Source organism: Filicampus tigris, chromosome 18, assembly GCF_054856515.1.
Source record: "Filicampus tigris isolate MCC_2025a chromosome 18, RoL_Ftig_1.0, whole genome shotgun sequence".
NCBI classification, from domain to species: domain Eukaryota; kingdom Metazoa; phylum Chordata; class Actinopteri; order Syngnathiformes; family Syngnathidae; genus Filicampus; species Filicampus tigris.
The window spans coordinates 3,036,416-3,058,883 of NC_141234.1; the positions used below are offsets into that span (position 1 = coordinate 3,036,416).

At 45.4% G+C, this 22,468-nt stretch overlaps 1 protein-coding gene across 1 annotated transcript in view; it reads right to left on the reverse strand.

Annotated features, from left to right (window-relative positions):
• Positions 1 to 17: 17 nt before the first annotated feature.
• pvrl2l (PVR cell adhesion molecule related 2 like) overlaps positions 18 to 22,468 on the reverse strand; it is a 107,495-nt gene continuing 85,044 nt past the window's right edge. Inside the window, exons 7-10 of the mRNA XM_086014144.1 lie at positions 5,682 to 5,811; positions 5,538 to 5,595; positions 5,189 to 5,287; positions 18 to 4,324 (exon numbers count right to left, since the gene is read on the reverse strand). Of these exons, the coding sequence (XP_085870270.1) occupies positions 4,151 to 4,324; positions 5,189 to 5,287; positions 5,538 to 5,595; positions 5,682 to 5,811 (461 nt within the window). The 3' untranslated portion in view covers positions 18 to 4,150. The remainder of the gene's footprint in view (positions 4,325 to 5,188; positions 5,288 to 5,537; positions 5,596 to 5,681; positions 5,812 to 22,468) is intronic.

Below are 22,468 nucleotides of genomic sequence, written 5' to 3' on the forward strand. Positions count from 1 at the left end.
ACCAGGACGCGTGTGGATTAGCTTTCTGTTTTTATTTGACAAGACAAGGATTTGTAAAACATGTCCGTTAACATTTCTCCCCTCCCAAAAGCGTACAAAACCAAACTCATGACAACAAAAACAAAACAAAAAAAACAAAAGACATCTCCAGTGTGACAATCGAGGTCATTGTGGGTTGGTGGTGAGGGCTGAAAAGCTCAAAAACAAATAATAATAATAATAATACTAATAATAATAAAAAGCAAACAAGGCACATGTGGCTCTGTGATGAACAACTATCCGGGGGTCGCTAACAGCTAACACTTGATCCTTTGTGGATTGTGACTCAAAGAGAGCTTTTATCAAGATGAGGGCTGAACAATTCATTGAATTCAAATTGACACTGCAAAGTAGGATGAAATTGAAAAAAAAAAAAAAAAAAAAAAAAAAAAAAGAAAATCAGTCAGTTGGTCGACTTCATTTTATTTATATACCTGTATATTTCTGTCGATATTGAGTCTAGATAGGTTTAGTGCTTAAGAAGTGCAACCCACAGGTTTACATGAAACATGAACATTTGAGGTGCTAAAGCCATAGATTAGTTTGCATGATGGTTGTCGTCTGATTTAGGACTTGACTGATTCATGTTTATGCCACATTTGAATTTTGTGACGTCCTCATACTGAACGCTTAAGAGACTGCAAGTCAACGTACTTAAGTTAACTTCAACCGAAGTACCTCACTAAACTGTCTTTCACTGTATTGTTAGCATAAACATAACCTGTAAGGCCAAAACATTTATGTAGAATAAATCGAATAGTTATTGTAAAAGGCGATTAATTTATTGCTTGTTTATCAAAAAATGAATACATGAGAGGAACATGAAAAATGTATCGCATGCTAAATCGCAATCACAATATTGAGGAGAAAAAAGAAAATCACAATTCGATTATTTTTCGAAAATTGTTCAGCCCTAATCAAGACACTTTGGAATTCTTTCAAATGCGAAACAAAAAAGAATGCAAAATATAAGACGCCCCCCTTTAAAGCAAGCCTAGGAGTGCAGTAGAAGGGCCTTAGTAAGACTTTTCTTTTTCTCAAAAAATTAGGACTTTATTTTGGTAATATGGCATTTTTTTTCTCTATTACTGTAATAGAACACCTTTAACTAAAAAAAAAAAAAAGCAATTTCTCAGATTTGTTTTTGTTCAGTTGTAGCTGAATTTTGTTCTGTATACAAAATTTGAAAGGAGAACAGAGGAAGTATTTTTCAAGATCAGCCTCATTTTTGCCAAATGGATTAGAAAGAGATTACTGAATGTCGCAATCCTCGCCCATCCTGCGTTTTACGCCTACTCAAAGTAATTTGTCATCTATCTTTGGGCTTGATTCGACGTACATTGTGAGACGAGAAGTTACGTTTGTTAGCTTGAGGGGGGAAAAAAAAAAAACGGGATTTGTTTACAGTAAACATGGGTACACTATTTGTCCAATATTTTTCTCTTTCCCTTTTCAGTGTGGCCCTAGTACGACTCCTTGTTGCCGCTTCGGAACCTATCCAAGTGCAGACGAATTCAAACATGCACAAACTGTCACTTTTATTATTTTTTTTTTGGGGGGGGGGGGGGGGTTGTGTTTGAAAGGAATCCCTTAAAGTGTCGTAGTGGTTCACGTAGCATGCAGCAAAACCAACAAACATGATTGTCACCAAAATCAACACAAACAACCTTGAAAACTGAGCTCATCATTACATTTGAATCGTCAGTTTTTCGTGACTGAGTGCTGTGGGTGAGACCAAAAAAACAAACAAAAAAACAACAAAAAAAAACGAATCATGAAAAAGTTTGTTCAAAAGATGAAATGCTGTCAAAGAGCTTTGGGAAGGAACAAGCCGGTCATCATGCCATGCACAGTTACATGATTCAAGTCCACACGTTTCGTGAATATTAGCATTATTATTCATATTTTCTTGCGTCTTCAGCACCCTTCGGCTGTTCAGTGACGACATTTCCGTTAAAAGTAAAACGCACCTCCGCCCCCTCGGCAGAGGCACCGAGAACCACTATTATTATTAATTTTTTTTTTGTTACACCAATAATTATGTATAATTATCATTATTCATCATCATCATCAACAATATCAGCAGTACTATTTACACAGTTGGTCATTTGGTACAACGTTGACATCCACTGTAATGGCAGTATTTCCCCCTCATATGCTCACTGGACACTTCATTAGGGACACTTTCCGACGAGAGCTTTGCATGTACAGTGATAATAATAATAATGCTCACGTTTCAGTCGTGATTGTAAAAAAAAAAAATAAAAAAAAAAAAATCAAAATATTAGGGACGGTTCACATATCGTTAAATGAGTAGCTTGAAAAGTGAGCATTACTGTTCTAATTATTATTATTGTTCAAAACGGATTGCGTGCCTAATGAAGTGTCCCGTGTGTGAACATAAAGCCCTCTCCACCCCCCTTTCTTTTTTTATTTTTTTTGCACAATTTGCAAATATTTTGGTCATATTATTGTTTAAATCTGGTGTAATTCCACCGTTGACCACTAGGTGGTGACAAACCTATTTCATTTGCGACTGTAAATTCATCCGTCCATCCATTATCTATACCGCTTATCCTCACAAGGGTCACAGTATTTGAATATTTCCATGGAGGGGGGTTTATTTTACAAGCACATTTTTGTTACATTCCTTGTGATGGATGCCTGAATGTGCTTTTGTGTGTGTGCGTGTGTGTATGTTCAAAATAAAAGCACTTCACTTAGTCGTCAGTGAAATGTAAAAAAAAACGAATACAACATGATCAGAATGTTTTTTTTCCTTTTTCCTCCCGAGTTGGGAATGGATTCTTTTTTTTCCCTTGAACGAAGTTAGCGAGCGATTAGGGCTGGGCGATTAATTGATTTGATGCACAGCCCTAATATATGTATATATATATATATATATATATATATATATATATATATACACATGTATATATATGTATATGTATACATGTATAATTATACATGTATATATATGTATATATGTATATATATGTATACATATATATATATATATATATATATATAGGGCTGTCAAATGATTAAACATTTCTAACTAATTGTAAAATTTTCCATGATTGATTGCGATTAATCGCATTTTTCAACTACAATTTATACGAAGCCTGGAACCGATATTTACCTGAGTAAATTCTTGGAATTAATGTGGGAAAACCAAAAAAAGTATATTTCGATTCAAAGACTGTTCTAATAGCTTTCTTTGATCCTTGAATACGATTCTATTCCTGTAAAATGCAACAGTTGAACGATACACCAAAGATGTACAACTAATATGGTATTTGTATTTGGCTTTGCAAAGTGTGCAAACTATTTTGGATTCCTCCAGTGAGCCGTCGAGCAACTTTTAAAAGTAAAACTATGTCAAAGTCCGTCTTTGTGACAGTGACTCTCTTCTAAGTTTGGATGCAAAGTGAGCAGAGCTCCGCTGCAACAGGAAGTAAATAAAACTTTTAAGTTAACTGAGCTCATTTTTTTTAGTGTGTGATAAAATTTCAATTAATCTCCATAGTTAATGCTTTAACTATGACAGCCCTAATATATATACATATATACACACATATATATATATATATATATATATATATATATATATACACATATTTAAATATCCAGATATATACACACACATACAGTATATATACTATATATACAGTATATGCGTGTGTGTGTGTGAGATTTCTGTAGTTCCATTGACCTGCATTGCTTACACTAACAACATGGCTGTGAACAGAGAGATGCTTGTTTACCAAAGCACAGTTCGTGCTGGCAACTTGGCAATGCCACCAACTCTTTTGACAATTATTACGTTATCAAGTATTAAGTTATTTTCACATGACCTGCAAAGAGAAATGCATGGATCTGTATCATTTATCCCGACGTTGATGCAAGTTAATGCAAAGGTTTAAATTTCAAGGCCATATCGCCCAGCCCTACAAGAAACCAATCGGCTGCTTTTACCGTCGCCGTAACTCTATGTTATCCTCATCAGTGAGGCGGTGCAACATAAAAAAGGATGTTTTGTTAAAAATGTGTAAAAGAAAAAGAAAAAGAAAAAAAGTCACAGCGCGGTTCCGCCCAGTGGCCGCCACGCTTACACGTACATGGCGGGCGACACGAAGCTCTCGCCCCGAGCGATGTTGGCGGTGGGCGGAGGCTCGTGATTGGTCGAGACCAGGTCCAGGTCCGGGTCCAGGTTCAGGTTCACTTTGTCCGGCAGCTGTGGTCCGCCGCCGTTCGGCGCGCCGGGAGTATCACTGCCCGAGTTCTGCGAGAATGAAAAAAAAAAAAAAGTCACTCATTAAAAAAAACACTGATATGAATCATTTTTCAATTTTTTGTGATAGGTGTCATCTTACAAGTAAAACATTCTATTTTTTCTGGAAAAAAAAGTCTTTGCATATTTACTTTTGGTTCAATAAAGTCGCAATCTTGAAGGAATAATAACTGAAAAAAGTCATAGTCCTCACTGAAAATTTGTCGGCTCATCAGAGGTCAAGAGTAAAGTTGTATATTTCGTACAAAAAAAGTAATCTTGGATAAACTAGTACATTTTATTTTTACACGCAAGTCACTATCTTGTAAGAATAATGTCAGAAAATTCACAATCTTCAATTTGTATTTTTGCTTAAAAAGTCAAAATCATACCAGAACTATTCTATTTTGTTTTCCTACTCTAGGTGGCGCTACAGAACCATTTAGTTTGCGTCGTTTACGGCGACTTTAAAATATTTGTAAAAATTTTTTTTTCTTTAAGTTTTTCTAATTTTGTAACCCCCACCAACATTTTAATTAAACCTTTTTTGTTTTTTTTAGAACAGAGGCAAGAATAATAGGGAAAAAAGTTTTATGTTTTTGCTTACCAGATTTGATATTTGAAAACCTAATCTCAATTTTTTTTATTTTGGGGGCTTTTCATTGACAAGAGTTATAATCATACAACAAAATAGCTGTATTTGTGTAGAAAAAAAAGTTGTAACAGAAATTCGTAAACTTGCAAGAATAACTGGTCCCAAAAAGTCATCTGACATGATTTTTTTTCCCAATTCAAAATGTTGCAACCTTGCAAGCCTAAAGTAATACTTTTGCGGAATTTTTTTTTTTTTTTGGTAAAAAAACACGCGCACGGTACCCTGACAGGCTCGCTTCCCGTCGGCTCGTAGTAGACATCCCCGGACGGGGTGAGCGGCGCCATCTCGGTGGCGCCGGGCGCTTCTGACGGCTTGTTGAGCTGCGAGCACACAAAAATGGATATAAATAAATGACATCATCTGAGTTCACTCATCAATGAACTTAGTCATTGATTGTGCACCTGCTGCCATCTAGTGGAAGAGCATTTAATTGTTCTGCCTGTCACTATATATCGTTAGCACAGAGAGAAGAATATTTGTCGTAAAAGAAAAATTAAAAATCCTGCACAGTAGTTGGGAATCACCTCTGATCAATACAATAGACACTAATTGATTGACGGATTGACTCACCAGCTCTGTGGAGCCGCCGCTCTTGACTGGGGGCGGGGGCTTATGCTTCGGCGGGCCGCTGATTGGACGACAGGCATTCATGTTACAACGACGAAACCAATCGATTGAACGGTCACCAATCGTTGCGATCGGCCGAGGACTCACTCGGCGTCACGCTGGCGTCTGCGGACGAAGAAGACCAGGCCCACCACGATGCCGATGACGGCGAGGGCGCCGACGAGGCCGCCGATCACCGCGCCGGTGGACGGGCCCGGCGACACGCGACGCTCCTCCTCTGGGGGGGGGGGGCGAGACATGACACAAAGTCAGGACGATACGCCATTGCCGAAGAGATCATCGGAGACTGGAGGTGTTGGTTAAAGCCGCCCTGTATTATCTCTCTTTATCTATGCTTTTAACGAATTTAGGGGTTTGAAAAAAAAAGAAAAAAAAATTAAATGGCCATCAGTTAACTAATTCAGTGACAGACATTTCAGACCATCTTTCACTGTAATGTTAAAAAAAAAAAAAAAAAAAAAAAAAAAATATATATATATAAATAAATTCCTGGGATTGAATGGCTGGACTGTGAAAAGACAAGTAAATTCGTCAATGGCAGTGAATGAGTTAAACATGAATGTTTGCTATACCTGACTGTACATACATTTACATACAGCATGTACAAACGATGGAACAAAGAAAATGACTTTCATTACAGAAATTAGGTATGGATCGGCTCTCTGGTAAGTTGTTTTTGTCTTTGTTGAATGTCTAAATTGTAGTTTCACTTTTTGAAGTCAACTAAAGCAGTGTAAAAACGTTTAAGAATGGGCTAACATTTGAGAAAAAACGTTCAACTGTAATACTGAATAACCGGTGGAGAGAAAAAAAAGAGTAAAAAGGATTATGATTTGAAAAGTTTCTGGACTTGAGAGCAAAAAAATACAACACTTGAAATGGTGCTTTTGTGTGTGTGAGTGTGTTTTTTATGGGTGTGTGTGTGGGGGGGGGAGTTCTATGATTTCCACTGAGTGTACTTCACTGCATGTCTTGTGCTCTTTTTCCATGGATAAATATTCTCGCCATAAAGAAGACGCCTTTTGAAGAGCAAAAAGTGCCCACGGTTATGTCCTCCTTGAACTCTTTCCTTTCTGTTCATAAAAAATGTGTAAAACATGTAGAGGCCGTCAAGTAGAAAGTTTCAAGGTGACACCATTTTTTATCCACGAGCACTTGCGATGACACGGAACAAAACAAAAAAAGAGAAAAAAAAAAAAAAGAACACGAATTGTCCTCTTTGCTTTCCTTTCCTCGCCAGCAGGTGGCACTGCGCTCCAAGCAAAAGCACACACATTATTCCAACAAGCACTGTGATTTCAGACGGACCCTGAAGGCACCGCCTGACTTCCCGCGTAGCTTTTCACAAGCGATGGATAGATGGAGGGATGGATGGATGGATAGATAGAAGAGGAGGTGGAAGTGGAACAAGGGGAGGAAGAGGACAATGAAGAAGAAGAGGAGGAAGGAAGAGGGTTACGAGGAAAAGGAGGCATAGAGGAAGAAGAGGAGGACGATTTGGAAGAGGGTGAAGATGAGGAGGAAGAGAAAGTGGAGCAGGAGGAAAACGAGGACGAGGACAAAAGACGAACATTTGGATGATGGGGGAACAAGAGGACCATGAAAGAGAGGAGGAAGAGGAGGAAAAAGATGACGAAGAGCAGGAAGAGGAGGAGAAGGAAGCGGCATCTTCAATCCACTTCCTGTGACACTTTGTCCTCCTCCTACCTTGCGGCCTTCCAACCTTCCTCATGCTTTGATCCCTCGCTTATCCGTCAGACTACTTTACACTTTTGTGCGCACGCACGCACGCACGCACGCACGCACGCACATGCAACACTCTTCACAGGCACATTTCTGCCTTCCAGCATCGTCTTGTTGCTCATTTGCGCGCATGGAAAATGCCCTTCCCTCACAAAAACACCTCTTTCCCACGGAACACACACACACACACACACACGCACACGCGCGCCCCGGTGTGACTCAAAAGCATCCACATGAAGCATGGGGGCTCCCATTTAGAGACAAATTGACTCACTGATGTTGATGAGCACAAGCAAAGAAAACACAAATCCATAAACACCACAAACAAGGACACCCACAACACACACACACACACGGACACCCACGCACTCACACACACGCACTCAGCCCCCCCCCCCAGCCTCCAAAAGACTTCCAAAGTGACGAGTGGCACGGAAACGACTGCAATCAGCCGGCAATTACGGTGAATAAAGCGGGAGATTTTGGAGGCTAAAAGCTTCTTTATTCCTTTCAGTAGACCACTTGAAGAGGAAGAGGAGGAAGAGGAGGAGGAGGCGGGGCCCACAAAAAACAAAGATAAAGCAAGCGGCTCTGTGGCACTAAATATGATTTGAAGCCGCTCTCGTTTGTTTGCTGAAGCTACAACTTTGGACCAACACAAACGTGTTCGTGTTCACACACCACGAAGAGAGGAGACATTTCTTTCCAGGAAGAAAACAAATACAAGAAGACAATCAATCGAAAACCACAGAAGACGACGATTAGTTCAGAACAAAGGAGACGATAAATTCAAACGGAAGAAAAAAAAAACCACCCATCGCCACAGAAGACAAGCTGCTCAAAGACGAAGAAGACATTCCGTACCAACGAAGAAGGACCGATTCTGCCGATTCGTGACTTTCCCTCAAGTTATGGTGCCAAAATATCTTTAAAATTACGACAACGCTTGTAAAACACACACAGAAGAAGAAAATCACGCACGAAAGTAAACTGCTAGCGTAATAGCATCATCGCCTAAGTCATGTTAAAAAATACCAATGTGCTTTCTAAAAATATCTTTTGCTATGTCAGAGTAGATTCGTAACTACAATAATAGACGAGTGAAGGCAGAAAATAAAATTCAGACCAACACAAATTAAGAAAATAAATCGCCAGCCTAATAGCAAAATCGCCCGCTGTAGGTCATTTTTTACTTGGTGTCACAATATCTAAAAAAAAAAATGGTTTTTTTCCTAATAGCATACTTACATAAGTACATTTCATCTTTCAGTCACGATTTTAATGACAACAAATCAAGTGTTTGCTCCCAAAAATGTTTTTGCTTTATGTCGGTGTAGAACGTCAGCTCTTGTTTCCCTTCAGACTTCAGTAATTATGCTAGTAGGCTAACGGAATCAAATACCGAAAACAATACGTTAAAAAAAAACAAAAACAAATTGAAAGCACAAAATGCCCACAAAGAAGCAAAGACGACAAATCATTTCCAAACAAAGAAGACAACGCCACTTAAATCAAAGCAGAAAACAAACGCAAGATGCTCAAAGACGACGACGCTCATTCCACGGAAGAAAAAGTCAATAATTAACGCCGCCGTGAAAAATAATTCCGCCGCAAGCGAATGAAGACGTGACACTGGCGCGGCGCCAACAATTAACCGCGGCGCACCCCGCCCGGCTTTTGTCTGGCGCTGCGGCGCCGGCTTCCGACCGGCCGCGGCTCACCGGGGACGTGACATGCTGCCTTTCTGGGGACTTGACCCGCGACCGTCTTCGGCAAACGCCGGGCTAAGCTATCATGAGCGCCCGCCGCCCGCCCATCCTTTGACCTCAGCCCGCATGAATTATTGATGCCGTGACCGCGTTCAGTTCCCGATAGGGAGGCATGGGATTTCATCTTCCCCACAGCATCTCATACACACACACACACACACACACGCGGCAAAAACTACAATCCAAAAATGACATAGCTGAACTCAAAGCAAAATCAGGTGGTTCTTTTTTTAAATTTTTTTTTCCAACCAGGCAGTTTGTGTGTAAGTATAATAATGTAAATTGATAGTGATAATACGATTGCGACGAATTTGGGCGTACTGACTCGATCGAGCGTGGCGGCGACGTGCGTGACAACAGGCAGTCTCCAACTTCCCCCTCTGCTTTAAATGTTGTTTCGGCGCAGGGAGGATTTAGCTCAGAATGGATCAGTTCGTCTTCTTTGACGCCTCTTGTAAGATAGCAAACGCTGTCCTCTGCTGGTCGGAGTTAGACATTGCACCCTATTAGACCATAACTTCAAAAAAAAAAAAAATGTCTACGATTGTTATGTTGTCTAAAAGTTGTATTTTTATTTTTCAAAGTTCATCTTGTTCTTTTTTGGGGGGTTAGGGTAAATAAAATGTTGAATTACTTTCCAGTTTATTTACAGTATAAAAAAAAATTCTGCTTATAATCGAGATCCGATGATATGACTCACACGCTCACGGCCAACAATGAGGCGCTCCAAAGTAGGCAAATTTTGCTGACTCAAACTTTCCTATTCTATTGGCGGACAATTTTGCTCAAATTAAATATTACATTTCTCATCCGAGTACCCTTGTCCTTGTTTTTTTTTTTTTTTTTTTCGAATCCAGTTTTTGCAGAGCGTACGCAGACGTGCGCACACACACAAAGCAGCCGAGCGTGACCTTTGAGTTTCAATCTGTCTACCCGTGCTCGTTGTTTTGTGTCTGTCTCCTCCATCCGTATGGCTCTACCCATTTAACAGATTACACACACACACACACACGCACACGCACGCATGCGCCTCCTGAGTGTAGAAAAATTGAAGGTTGGTGTGTGCAGAGAAATGGCATGGCTCTCTAAATGATCCACAGCAAATGAGTTTATCTGAAAGACACACAGCCCCCAAAGCATCCACCAACAAAGTGGGTCAAAGCCTGACAGGGAGGGAGGGGGGTCGGGAGGGAGCAAGGGAGGAGGCGAGGAAGCATGGAGGATAGGAGGTAGGGAGCGAGGAGCTGGGTAAGCTAGCAGGAAGTAACGCCGCTCGGGGGAGGTGAGGACGTGAGCTAGGCGTCCAATAAGGTAGCGAGTAAGGGGGCATAGTAATAATTGAGGGAGGGAGGTCATGAAAGATGGAGGATGCTCCGGCAGGAACAAGCGATGGAAGAAGTGAGGGAGGAATGGAGAGGAAATATGCCAGCATGGGCAGGTGAAGCCGTGGATTTGGGCCTGTTTTACTGCCGCTTCCCCACGCTCTCTCTCTCTCATCTTGATGTAGCGGGTAAGGCGGCGGGGGTGCGAGGGAACGAACCGGGCACTCGTCCATTCGACAGTAAACCGGAGCTGGTCTGCGGATTTTGTTTGCGCTTCCTGTTCGAGCAACACTTCTTCTGTGGCGCGCTGGCGGGGTTGTAGCGTATGCTAGCTGCCATCCGCTGCCACGCCAAATATCACTCAGCCATTGACACACACACGCACATGCGCGTGCGCGTGCGTGCAGGCGGGCAGGCGCACACTGCTCGGAGCCGCCCCCAGCCTCGCCGTCCTCGCGACCGTATCGCTCAGCCGGCCCACACACTCGCTCAAAAACGCAGGCGCAAAGCAGCGCGGGCCAGCCGACACCCAACAACCTACTAAAAAAAAACAAGCTAAAAATAGCACAAATCATAATATCGTTCATAGACACGCACACGCGCGCACACAGTGTTAAGCCAGAGGGAAGGAGAAGATGAGCCCAGTGGAGCAGCTCTCTGCGGAGCGTCATCGAGTCAATAGAAGCCGGCCGTGGGCACTCGGTGTCATTGCGCACGCAAAGCCAAGGCGATTCTCTCCATATTGATACGTATTGCTTGAATTCCATTTCAGTCACAGAGTTGGTCGGTCGGTCGGCCGGTCGAGTCGAGTCGAGTCGAGTCGAGCCGAGTCAAGTGTAGTCGAGTTGAGTCGAGTCGAGTCGAGTCGAGTCGAGTCAAGTCAAGCCAAGCCAGTCAGTCGAGTCAGTCACAAGTCAAGTCAAGACAAGCCGGTCAAGACGAGTCAAGACAAGTCGAGTCAAGACAAGTCAACTCAAGTCGAGAGTCTAGTCAAGTCTAGTCAAGCCAGTCAGTCGAGTCAGTCACAAGTCAAGTCAAGTCTAGTCAAGTCTAGACAGTCGAGTCAGTCACAAGTCAAGTCAAGTCAAGTTGAGTCAAGACAAGTCAAGTTAAGTTAGTCAAGTTGAGTCAAGTCCAGTTAGACAGTCAGGCAGCCAAGTCAATCAGTCAGTTAGAGCCAGTCAAGTCAGTAAGTCAAGTCAAGTCAGTTCACGGAACTGTTCTTCTCCAATGCAAATGACAGACACCTGTACGACTGTCACATCTCCATGTGCATTCTTATCATCCGCCAAGCAGGAAGTAGGCTGCTCCACTGTTTGTTCTACTGCTGATCAAAGTCACAAATTGTCCACCCTTGGCGTCACGATGAAAGCATCCCTCAAATCACAAATGCTACAGGCCGCTCCGCTCAACGGCCTGACAAGTAACAACTGCTTTCATTTGTTCAAATGCTGACTTACTCCAATGACCTTCTGTCGCTCTCCCCGAACCCAGGAAGTAGCCAGCTAGCTAACAACTGGAGCGGCCTCCCGCCCGTTTCCCGCGGTTGACTTTGGTCAAGTAATGTGAAGTTTTACGGCTAAATAACGACAGAGAGGCCTCTGAGCGCCAGTGTCGGTGTCTCGTTGTTGTCCCTGCCTGCTGTCAGCCTGACTCATGACCGCCATTAGCCGCCATTAAGCGGCGATAAGCACACTCGTCTTCTTTAAAGCTTTAAGGTGGAAGCTCGTTGAGGAAAAGTACAGTTAGCGTCTGCCGGCCGCGGGGGGAGCATTATCTTCAAACAGAGGACGAGGAGGAGGAGGAGGAGGAGGAGGAGGAAGACGAAGTGGAGGAGAGATTAGAAAGCGGCATCAAGAGACGGGGAGAAGAGAAGGCGTCGGTGAGAGAGAGAGAGAGAGAGAGAGAGAAAAAAAAAAGAAAAAAAAGCGGGAACCGCAAAGATAGAAACCCAAAGTGAGAGAAGGAAAGCGCAAAAGGAGAGATGCATTCCTCCCACGGAGGCTGTCGGGCGCGGCGACGAGCGATCGCGTTTGGGAGGCCGGCGGCCTTGACGCGCAAAACGCAACGCAAACATCAAAATGAGACAAGGGGCGACGAGGGGCTGCGCCGCCACAACATTAGGGACAGCGGTGAGCGCAGGGCAGTCGGCAACAAGCCGCGAGCAACCGCGTGAGCAGGGGTACCTAATCAAGTGCCCGGCGCGCTTCGCCGCCGCTCAAACGAAAATGTCGGCGCCTCTCCCTTCCGTGCTAATTTCCCCGCCTCATTTGCATAATAAAAGGCTGTTGTGTCAATTGCCGCTAATGTCTGCTGATTTCTCCTCCCGGCACCTTGCTGACAAAAGCCAACCCGGCGGGTTAAACGCACGGTGAGAGATTGCGCATGTGTGACTGCGTGAGTGGAAAAAGTCCTCAAATGGAAGTTTTTGTGTTCAATATTTGAACTGCGAGAAGACCAAGACGGAGGCCGGCCGGGCACGTCTTTGAGCGAAGGTGTTCTTTCCTTCCATTCCTCAGACATTCACTCCCAAGAGCGTGTGCGTGCGTGTGCGTGCGTGCGCGTGTGCAGGTGTGAGGGAGGGGTTGAGTGTTTTGAAGCCTCAGGCTAAGAGCTGTCAGCTTGTATAGGATGTAATTAAAATTCTCCACATGGGCAATGTACGGCGTGTACCTTTACAGGCGCGGGCGCATCCATACGTGGGTCGCCATGCAGTACGCACGAGCGCACGCTCGCCACGACACAAAGAGACAAAGGCGGCGCTTGACGAGGCCCGCAGAGCCGCTGCGCTCTGAGCAGCCTGTCAGACGCGTCTTCACCTGCGCGCTGGCACGACGTGACGCAGGCGCGCGCACTCGCGCCGCAGGCGAGTCGGCACAAATACAAATAAAATCGAGAGTGAGAGCGAGGCGTACAAGAACATTGTTGGAGGCAGGTTGTGTTGTTGGACACACAAATAAACACGCGCGCGCGCGCGCGCCGGGGAGTGGGTGTTTGCTTGTTGAGATGTGTGTGTGTATATGTGTCGAACTTTCACAAGTGAAAAAAAAAAAAACAAAACACCGGCAGATGTTAGAGAATGTTAGCGCAAGAAAAGGACGACGATGTTACGCATCAGTGGAGGCATGTTTTGAGCGTCAATTAGCTCTGTTGTTAGCCGCAATTAGCGCGCTAGCATCATGAGTGGCTAGCTTGAGCACTGCCCGCTTCCTCGTCTGCACGTTGCGCACACCCACGGGCTATTTCATCGGTAAACTTCATCAGTCCGTTTGCGAAACAGTGGCGGCCATCTTTGTGCAGTGAGTCGTGGCGGCCATCTTTGTCGAGTGAGCTGACGCGTCATATTTGTAGTGCGCTGTGGTGGCCATATTTGCGGAGTATCTTGATGCAGTCATAGTTTATGTTTTTGGCATCTAAATAGTAAAAAAACAAACAAACAAAAAAAAAGGTCACATTGTTATTATTAATTGATTTTTAAAAATAAGCGACATGAAGTTCGCCTCATGCGGGGACGTGAGCGGTCTTTCAAGGGCGGCAGATGGTCGGCGCACCTTCCCGTCATAATTAATGCTAATGCTAACACAATGCAAGAGCAGTGTTTTGTGTCTACCGTTTTTTATCGGGTGTGTCCAGGCGGCCATGTTTGCGGAGTTTGTTTGATGGAACAGTTTGAGACGGACATGTTAATTGGGTTGCGGCGGCCATGTTTGTAGAGTGTGTTGTGGTAGCCGAGCAATGAACGATGGAGTAGCCATTTTTGATGTGGCAGCCCAATTTCTGGAATCAGGTTTCGGTAAAATAGTCAAGTCGGGATGAATATAGTGTCGAATGATTTTTTTTCACCGTGATTTTCAGATGCACAATCTTCACGGCGTCAGGAGGAGCGGCTCGAGCGGATGAAGTGGAGGTGGGCGTGAGGAGAGGAAGGCGCGAGGCGACGAGGCGAGCGCTGATGAGCCGGGAAGGAAAACAAGCTGATTAGATGAACGGCGACGACCGTACGAGACGAGACGAGACAAGACCCGCCGTAATTGCAGCTTTAGCGCTAAGCGCGCTCGCAGCCCTTGGCCTGTAAAGTGGATAAATGTCGCCCGCCGCACGCTCAACTTTTTACGAGGAGCGCGGCGGCGTCTTCGTTGACTGGTTGCATCATCATCATCATCATCATCACCGTCACGTGAACTTTCCTTACGAGGCCCTCCTCGTCTTTGGACCCGCTCATCCACTGCGCACCTGCTTAGCGCCCCGTCCTCCATTCTCACGCTCTATTTACACACACGCATGCACATGTGCAACCAGGCACACGTGCCCACGCACGCACGCACGCACGCACGCACACCTGCGCACACCGCAGCCACGCTCACGCGCAGGCGGCAGGCCGAAGACGACGCGATGCGAGCCGACGAGGCGTTAAGGGACGAGCAGGCGGACGTCAGGATGATCAAAGTCGGCGTGAACGTTTGCGAGCGCAAACGGCGCTCTCGCCCGTCCCTCCGCATGCGATTCCGTGTTGACATCCTTCGGGCGATGACACGGTCGCACGCCGGCCCGGGAGACTGACGAGGAAAAGGTCTTCATTTTCCAAATGGCGAATTAGAGCGAAATATTTGATCACTTTCCAAATGTGTTTTGTTTTGTATCGACGGTGGGTCCTCCCCCGTCGCCGTGTACGCGGCCCGTGTGCGCGCCCGCCCGCAGGCGACCCTGCGATCACTTTGCCCTCATTGTGTCATTCTGCTCTCTCGTCCCGACGACGACTGAGGACCATTCCCGCCACTTCGCGGCAAATTCCGATCACGCCGGCGACACTTTCGACAACATTTTCACTCCCTCCGCCCCCCTCTGGTGGCACAAGGCGGAATTCCAGGGTGGACTTAAATAACAAGTGGCCGCGATGACTGACGACATGCCTCTAGCACCTTCGCAATCTTGAACCCATGTTACGTCAACAAGCGGATTCTGTAGTTAACAAACGAAGCGCCTTCGCGCAAGGCCCGTCAAAAGTAGTAGCTAGCATGCTAGCCCAAATAACAGGCAAATACGCAGGAGTGGCAGCAGCCATGTTTGTGGAGTGAGTTTCGATTTGGATGCTCGCAAATAAATCGCACAATGGCGAGTAAACTCGGCCCCCGTTCAAACTGGCACATCAGTGGCTGCTGGTGCGCACACACACACACACACACACAAAGCAACACATGTTGCCACGGAGATAAGCGAGCTCTGATTCGCACCTGAATCCCGCGAGTGTGCACTCGGAGATTACGGTTCGCCTTGCAAACATTCCCCCCCCCCCCCCCCCCAAAAAAGTCTAATTCGCAATGAAATAAAACTATCTCTTCACAACACGCACACACACACACACACACCCACACACACACACACACACAAAGAAACAGCCATACATTTCCTCACAAGAACAGCCACACACACATAGACAAAAACGCACACATACATGCATACTTGCACACACAGATACACTAAAGCACAGCACCCCCCCCACCCCCCCACACAGAAACAATACACACACACACACGCATACTTGTTTTTGTGACATTGTGGGTCCACCTGACCAAAACGCGTAGTGGGGACCACCCTTTCTAAAGGTGGTTCGGCCCTGAAATTTTTTTTTTTTTTTTAAATCAAGCAGTATCCTGGAATGTAGGTAAATACAAAAAACATAACTACACACACTTAAACGCACAGAAAATCACATAGAGACACACACACATGCGCGCAGAGACAGACAGACACACACACACACACACGTACACAAATCGGACACACGGACACACACACACACGCACGCGCACACACACACACGCATACAGTAGCAGAGCAGAGTGACGACAATAACGCCGGGCGGTAAGAGTAATAATCTCCATGTCGCTCCAAGTGCAAGGCCCGGGCACAACGCCAATGACCCGGAGGAGACGAGATGGAGGTTGACACACGCACACACGCACACACGCACACACACACACACACACACAGACGGACACACGCATATGTTGACATTCGCACGCAGACACACAAAAGGTCAGTTGGTGCGACGCTTTGCTGACACAGTCAATGCTGCGCCGCTCGGCCGAGACCGCCCGTTCATTTCTGATGACCCTACGCGGCGGCCGGCCAATCGGTAGCCCGCGGGGGCCCTTCGCCGATTGCGCGCTCATGAAAATGTGGCGTGGAAAAAGTGCATTTGCGTAGGTTTAGATTTGCACTGTAGACCGTTCGGGGATTTTTTTTTTTTTTTTTTTTTTTGCAATAACAGCGGGGAGTTCGTTAAAACAACGAGAGCACTGAGTCGAAAACATAGCAAAACGAGGGCACGTGGAACGACGTAGTTTGCATTCTTACAAGCGGCAAAGCGACGACATCATACACGGCGGCATCGTGGCCCTTGCAGTGCGCGCGGAAATGACGAGCCTCTCGGCGGGTCAAACAAACGCAGCTGCAGCGCGGTGGGAGTGATGGCGGCACATCGGCGGCGGGAAGGAGGCCTTTCTGTGAAATTCATTTATCGATCTGGTGAGTGTTTGGCCGATTTTGCCGGCTCTCATGCGGTGCTAAAAGCTCAACGGCCGCACATCAGACATGGCCGCCGTGCTCTTGTTCTGTTTTGTTTTATATATATATATATATATATACAGTATAAAGCATCGTCACAGTTTACTATTCATAAATGTGCTTTTTATTTCCTGTGGATAATAGGAAAGTAGTAGAATAAATGCTCTAAGGCAGGTAGAATGACGTGATACAACTTGACAAGTCTGGCCTGTTATGGAGAGTGCCTTTCCCCCCCCCCCCCGTCTCACACGGTGAGAGAAACACTGCCGTTCCTAATATTTTGAACACCAAATTTTTACAACCCCGACGCAAGGCCTTGTGGGTAATCGCCTGACGCGTGTCATTCATCTCTCGGCTCCATTAGAGGAGACAAATAGCTGTTGCCTGCCTCTCTGCGCGCGCGCGTGTGTTTTCGAGGGCTCTTTCATGTTCTGCGCCTACTTGGTCCAATTTTGCTTCAGCTCTCATATTTCCTATCTTCTTCCTTTCTGGCAAACACACACACACACGCACACACACAGATCTATATCCGTGCGCCGTGTGTAGGGAGCTACTTTTCTTCTTGACAGAGGGCTAATGGGACTTTGTCTCATCAACACAATGAGCCACCTGTTGGTCACGCACACAGAGACAAACACAGACATGTAGACACACACACACACGCACACACACACACACAAGTGCACATTTATCATCCTGCCACCCTGCTGACCTCAATACTGTACAGCCGGCGTGTTATCACAGCCTGTTATTTCACACGCGTGTGACTTGTTTCCAATCAGACAAGCCGGAGCCAGAGTCCTCTGTGTTTTTCGGCCGGATTCAACGGAACCGGCGTCGGCGTTCCGAGCGGTCGCTCGCGTCGGCGTCACAACTTCGCCTTCCCGACGCGGACGCCCCGCTCGTATATTCTGCTCGGGTGTTGAGCGGCTGTGTTGTTTTAAATGAGACTTTTAGTGGCGCTGCGTCAAGGTGAAAAAAGACATTTTTGGAAATGGCAAGCGGAGGAGCGCCGGGCTTTGGTGCTCACAAGAATCACATCAGTGACTTTAAGACATCCGTTTAGCGCAAGGTGATAACTGGGAGGGAGGATATGGCTGGAACCACATTATTAGACCTTGGGGTTGAATGTTTTTGAAAATCAAAAGGGTTCTTGTTCTGGCATAGCGGGGGAAAAGAAAAAAAAAGAAAAAAAAAAAAAAAGAAATCGCTGAAAGATTGACTGCGGGAATGAACAAATTTGGCTCCTTTAAGCCTCTTTTATCTCGCCACTACTGTGTCGAATTTTCAAATCATTCGTTTCTTGATTGTTTTCCATGATGGAGCACCAATGACCACGTTTTTAATTGAAAAAAAAAAAAAAAAAAAAAAAAAAAGCAATAGGATCGCTTGATTCGACATGTGCGCACACACGTTTCAATTCTTCAGCCCCTTGTGAAAATGAAGACATTTGCATCTTTGATCCCTCAAAAATCAACAAGATTTCTGCTTTTGTCCGTCAAATGCTGACCGGACGGTGGCCCGGCGCGGATGTGACGCTTGCGAGTCTTGACGGGCGCCCCATTAAAAAGTCATTTCCACCTCAAGGGGAAAGAAAAAGATGATGAAATGTTGAACTTGTGACCCGCTTTGACACATTTTTATGCAAATGAGGTAGCGGAGGAGGTGAGCGGGGCTCATTTGCTGCGGCGCAAAGTTCAACGGCCCCTTTAATCACCTGTCAAGTTGGCTTTGACCTCCCGAGTCCCTCCTGTCCATCACAGCCGACTCTGCCGACCCTTATACAACAGCCGCACTCGTTTTTCCGACTCTTCCGTGACAATTTTATCTGTATGTACTAAATCGCATGAGAATAGTTCCCTAATAAAGTGGCCCCTGAGTGCATGTACGACTGACGTTTTATGGGTTTTGACAGTACAGCGGCCAAATTTAAAGTTGGGCGCCTTCAGTGTAGTACCATCTTGTGCCACAACATGTGGGGCAGCAGCGAGGCCCGCTTGAAGAGATGCATCGCGATTCAACGAAGGAAAAGGGGCAAGTTCGCAATTTTGCTACGGTAACGATATATCATTTCAAAAATGCTCATTTCCATTAGCCCGTTTATGGCTTTTCTCATGATAAGTTAGCGGGAAGCTAGCAGACGTTCGTTCGACGAAATAATCGAGTTTGATTGAAAAATGGAGTTGTTTTAGCAAACAGTATACAATCTTTCTTTATCTTTTGTTTTGTATGGGTCAGTTTTGCCCGTAAACTTCAACAGGGATCAAATAAAAACAGCTCGAAATAAGAGAGTGAGAAAATGCCCCAAGGCGCACTTTAAAAGTGTGTTTTTATAAGTTGAATGTCTTTAAAGTGTGTGGGAAGGGTAAAAGTATTTTTTGAAATGTTTCATATGGTTTCGACATGGCAGCTTTTCACCTCTCACAGGCGGCTGTGGAACACATTCCCGTCACTATAATGACTTGACTCGACTTTTGTCCGGACACAACTCGGCCGGCTTGGTTTTTTTCACGCTAACTTGAGTCTTGCTTGAAATTTGAAGGCTAAGACTTGAGACATACTCCCAGCGGTGAAAATCTCTTTTGGAGGAAGACAAAAGTGAAAAAAAAGAATCCCGCAGGTCTGATAACCGTCTCGGAAATGACAGACAGGCAGGTGGCGAGCGGGGAGTGACGCGGGCGGCGAGGGATGTCGAGGGAAGTCGGCTGTGCGATTGCGGGCGTCTGACAGCGCAGGTGGAGAGGCCGAGCAGCCGCGTCCTGACGACCGACAGCTCTCTTTAGCGTCAACGCGGCCAGCCAGCCTGCCGAGTGCGATTGCGAGCGCAACCGTGGCCTCTCTGCTGCCCCCTGTCGGGCCTTCCACCACCATCTTGGCCATATGATCGATTATTTGGCACTGGTTTGCGTTTATCTATCAAATAATCACTGGCAAGACCTCAGAGTACTACCGTGGCTCTCTGCTCACCATGCATACCACCACCCACACTCTGTAATAGAATAGAAGTGCCACGCTGCCAACCCAGGCTAAACTTGGCTCCGCCTCCAACATACAAACAAGATGCATCACTTCGCAAGACCGTTTCGACGCCATTTATTGCTTTCTTATTTAGACAAGGTTTGGCTGTATATTGTGGCGGAGACTCTCCTTAACAACCCAGACTAAATGTGTCAAGATGTAAAACGTTGGCTTCCTTGGACCATTGATTGTACTACTTTCCTACTTAGGGGGGATTGAATTTGTGAATATAGACCCGCGAGCATTCGGGGGTTGCTGCACTTGGTTGTTTCATTTCGCAACTCGATGGGTGGGCAGGCACTCCAGACACCAAACTATAAGTAAATTCTCCATAATGTGTTTAAATGGTGAAAAAGCGCACAATATGTCTCCTTTAACGGATCTACTAGTTTAGTTTGTCTGCATGCATGAATTATAAATACGCCGCTTTAAAACGGCGATAATCACGACTCGTCCGCGCGGCCGACTCCCTTGCGCTTTCTGCCTTTGAGCGAAAAAGTAGGCCAGAAGAAAAAGAAAACGACGACGATGTGAAGGTTCTTGTGGCTCATCTTCACACGCTTCCCCATCTCGTTTTTCCGCTCCAGACACAACTGCGAGGCGGCGGCGGCGGCGGCGGCAGCAGCGGCTTTCGGCGCTGCTCCATTTGGCAGCGACCACGCCGCCGCCGACTGCATTTATTAATTGAAAAGTTTTTCAATTATCCCTAACTGCTCACTTTGACAGCGCGAGAGAGAGGGCGGAAAAATGGCTGAAGGCTCTTCTCCCTTTTAGGCCCGTCTAATTGGCGCCAAGTGACGGACATGGCGGGAGAAAAAAAAAAAAAAAAAAACGACGGGTGTCAACTCCCGAAAAGATGTTTTTGAGGTTTTGTTTTGGAGTCTTCTTCACAAAACGATTTCGGAGGAAAACGCACAACCAGTTATTTCTTTCAATATTTTCAAAGCGGCGGCCTTTTCGGAAGTTCATTTGTTGAATGCCTGACTTCGACGATACGTCGTTAATCATTCAAATTCAGAATCTTCACTTGTTTTTTTCATTGTATTGTCTTGTGGTTGGCTTCTTTTTCCACTACAAAGCTACCCTGCGCCGCCGCCGCCGCTTGCACATTCAGTGGCGCCGGGAAGCTTCAAAGTCAGATTGATGAGGATTGCGCTTGTCACGCCGTCTCAAGAGCGCGGCGTGAAAGGTGAGCTGACAGCAGTTTAGTGAGGGAAAGCCAATAAACGCAACGGGCATGTCAAGTTAGGAGGGGAAAAAAAAAAAAAAAAAAAAAGTCCAAAAGAAACGACGCCGGCCTTCTTTTTAAACATCGCTGCAAAATAAATGTGCCTTTGAAAGAAGAAAAGTTGCCTCGTCGGGCTCTCGCACAAAAATTAAGCAGTCATCGTAACTCCTCATGAACTTCAAACGAACTGTCAACGGTTCTTTTGTTGCCGTTGTTTACATTTGAGATCAATGTTGAAGTGGCCGCTTAGGTGGAAATCTTTCATGGCGCAAGATTGCTCAGCTATAGTTCACGTTTTTACCCTCAAAAATCCATCGAGGGCCACGCCGAGTGTTGGCCGACGCCTCCAGTCGCAGAGCTCCGATTTGGAATAACAGAATGTCCTGTTTGTTCCCTACAGTAAACTTCGAGTCGAGTACACACACACACGCACATTCATAATTTACACACGAATATACAGTATATATATCTATATATGGATATATAATGATATATATATATAGATATATATACAGTATATATCTATATCTATATATATCTATATCTATGTATATACATATATCTATATGTATATAAATATATATATATGTATATATATATATATATATATATATATATACTGTATACACATATATACAGATATACACGCACGCACACATGTACACACAATCGCCTTACTTAAAGCTGTGCCCTGAAAGTACAGATGTAAACAAGTTTGCCTTCTTACACAAAACATTTGCTTCCTTGCCACAGATACTACACACGCGCGCACACGCACGCACATACATAAACACACACGCTATCTGCAAGGCATTCAAAAGTAAGCCGGTCTAATCCTGCCATGAGGAGCAGAGGAATACTTTCGCTTTTTCGACTGAAACTTGGCACATGCGCGCGCGCGCACACACACACACGTATATAGCCACAGACGCACACACAAACACACACACACACGCTAAAGCCGAAACAAAAAGAACAAAACCACAACATATACAGGTATGCCCGCGAGTTTTCGTCAACTCTTCCCAATGCCCGAAACGAGACAGCGATGGGAAGCTCCTCCGACGCTAGTTAGCATGCAGTAGCGCTACGAGTCACGGGAAGCTACTCGCCACGCAAAGGAAAGTCAGCGGCGAGGCAAAAAAAGCGTGCGCTTTGTCGAGACACAAACACAAAACGAGCGCGCGAATGTGTCTCATCTGCTCGGTGAGCTGGACTAAATCCTCC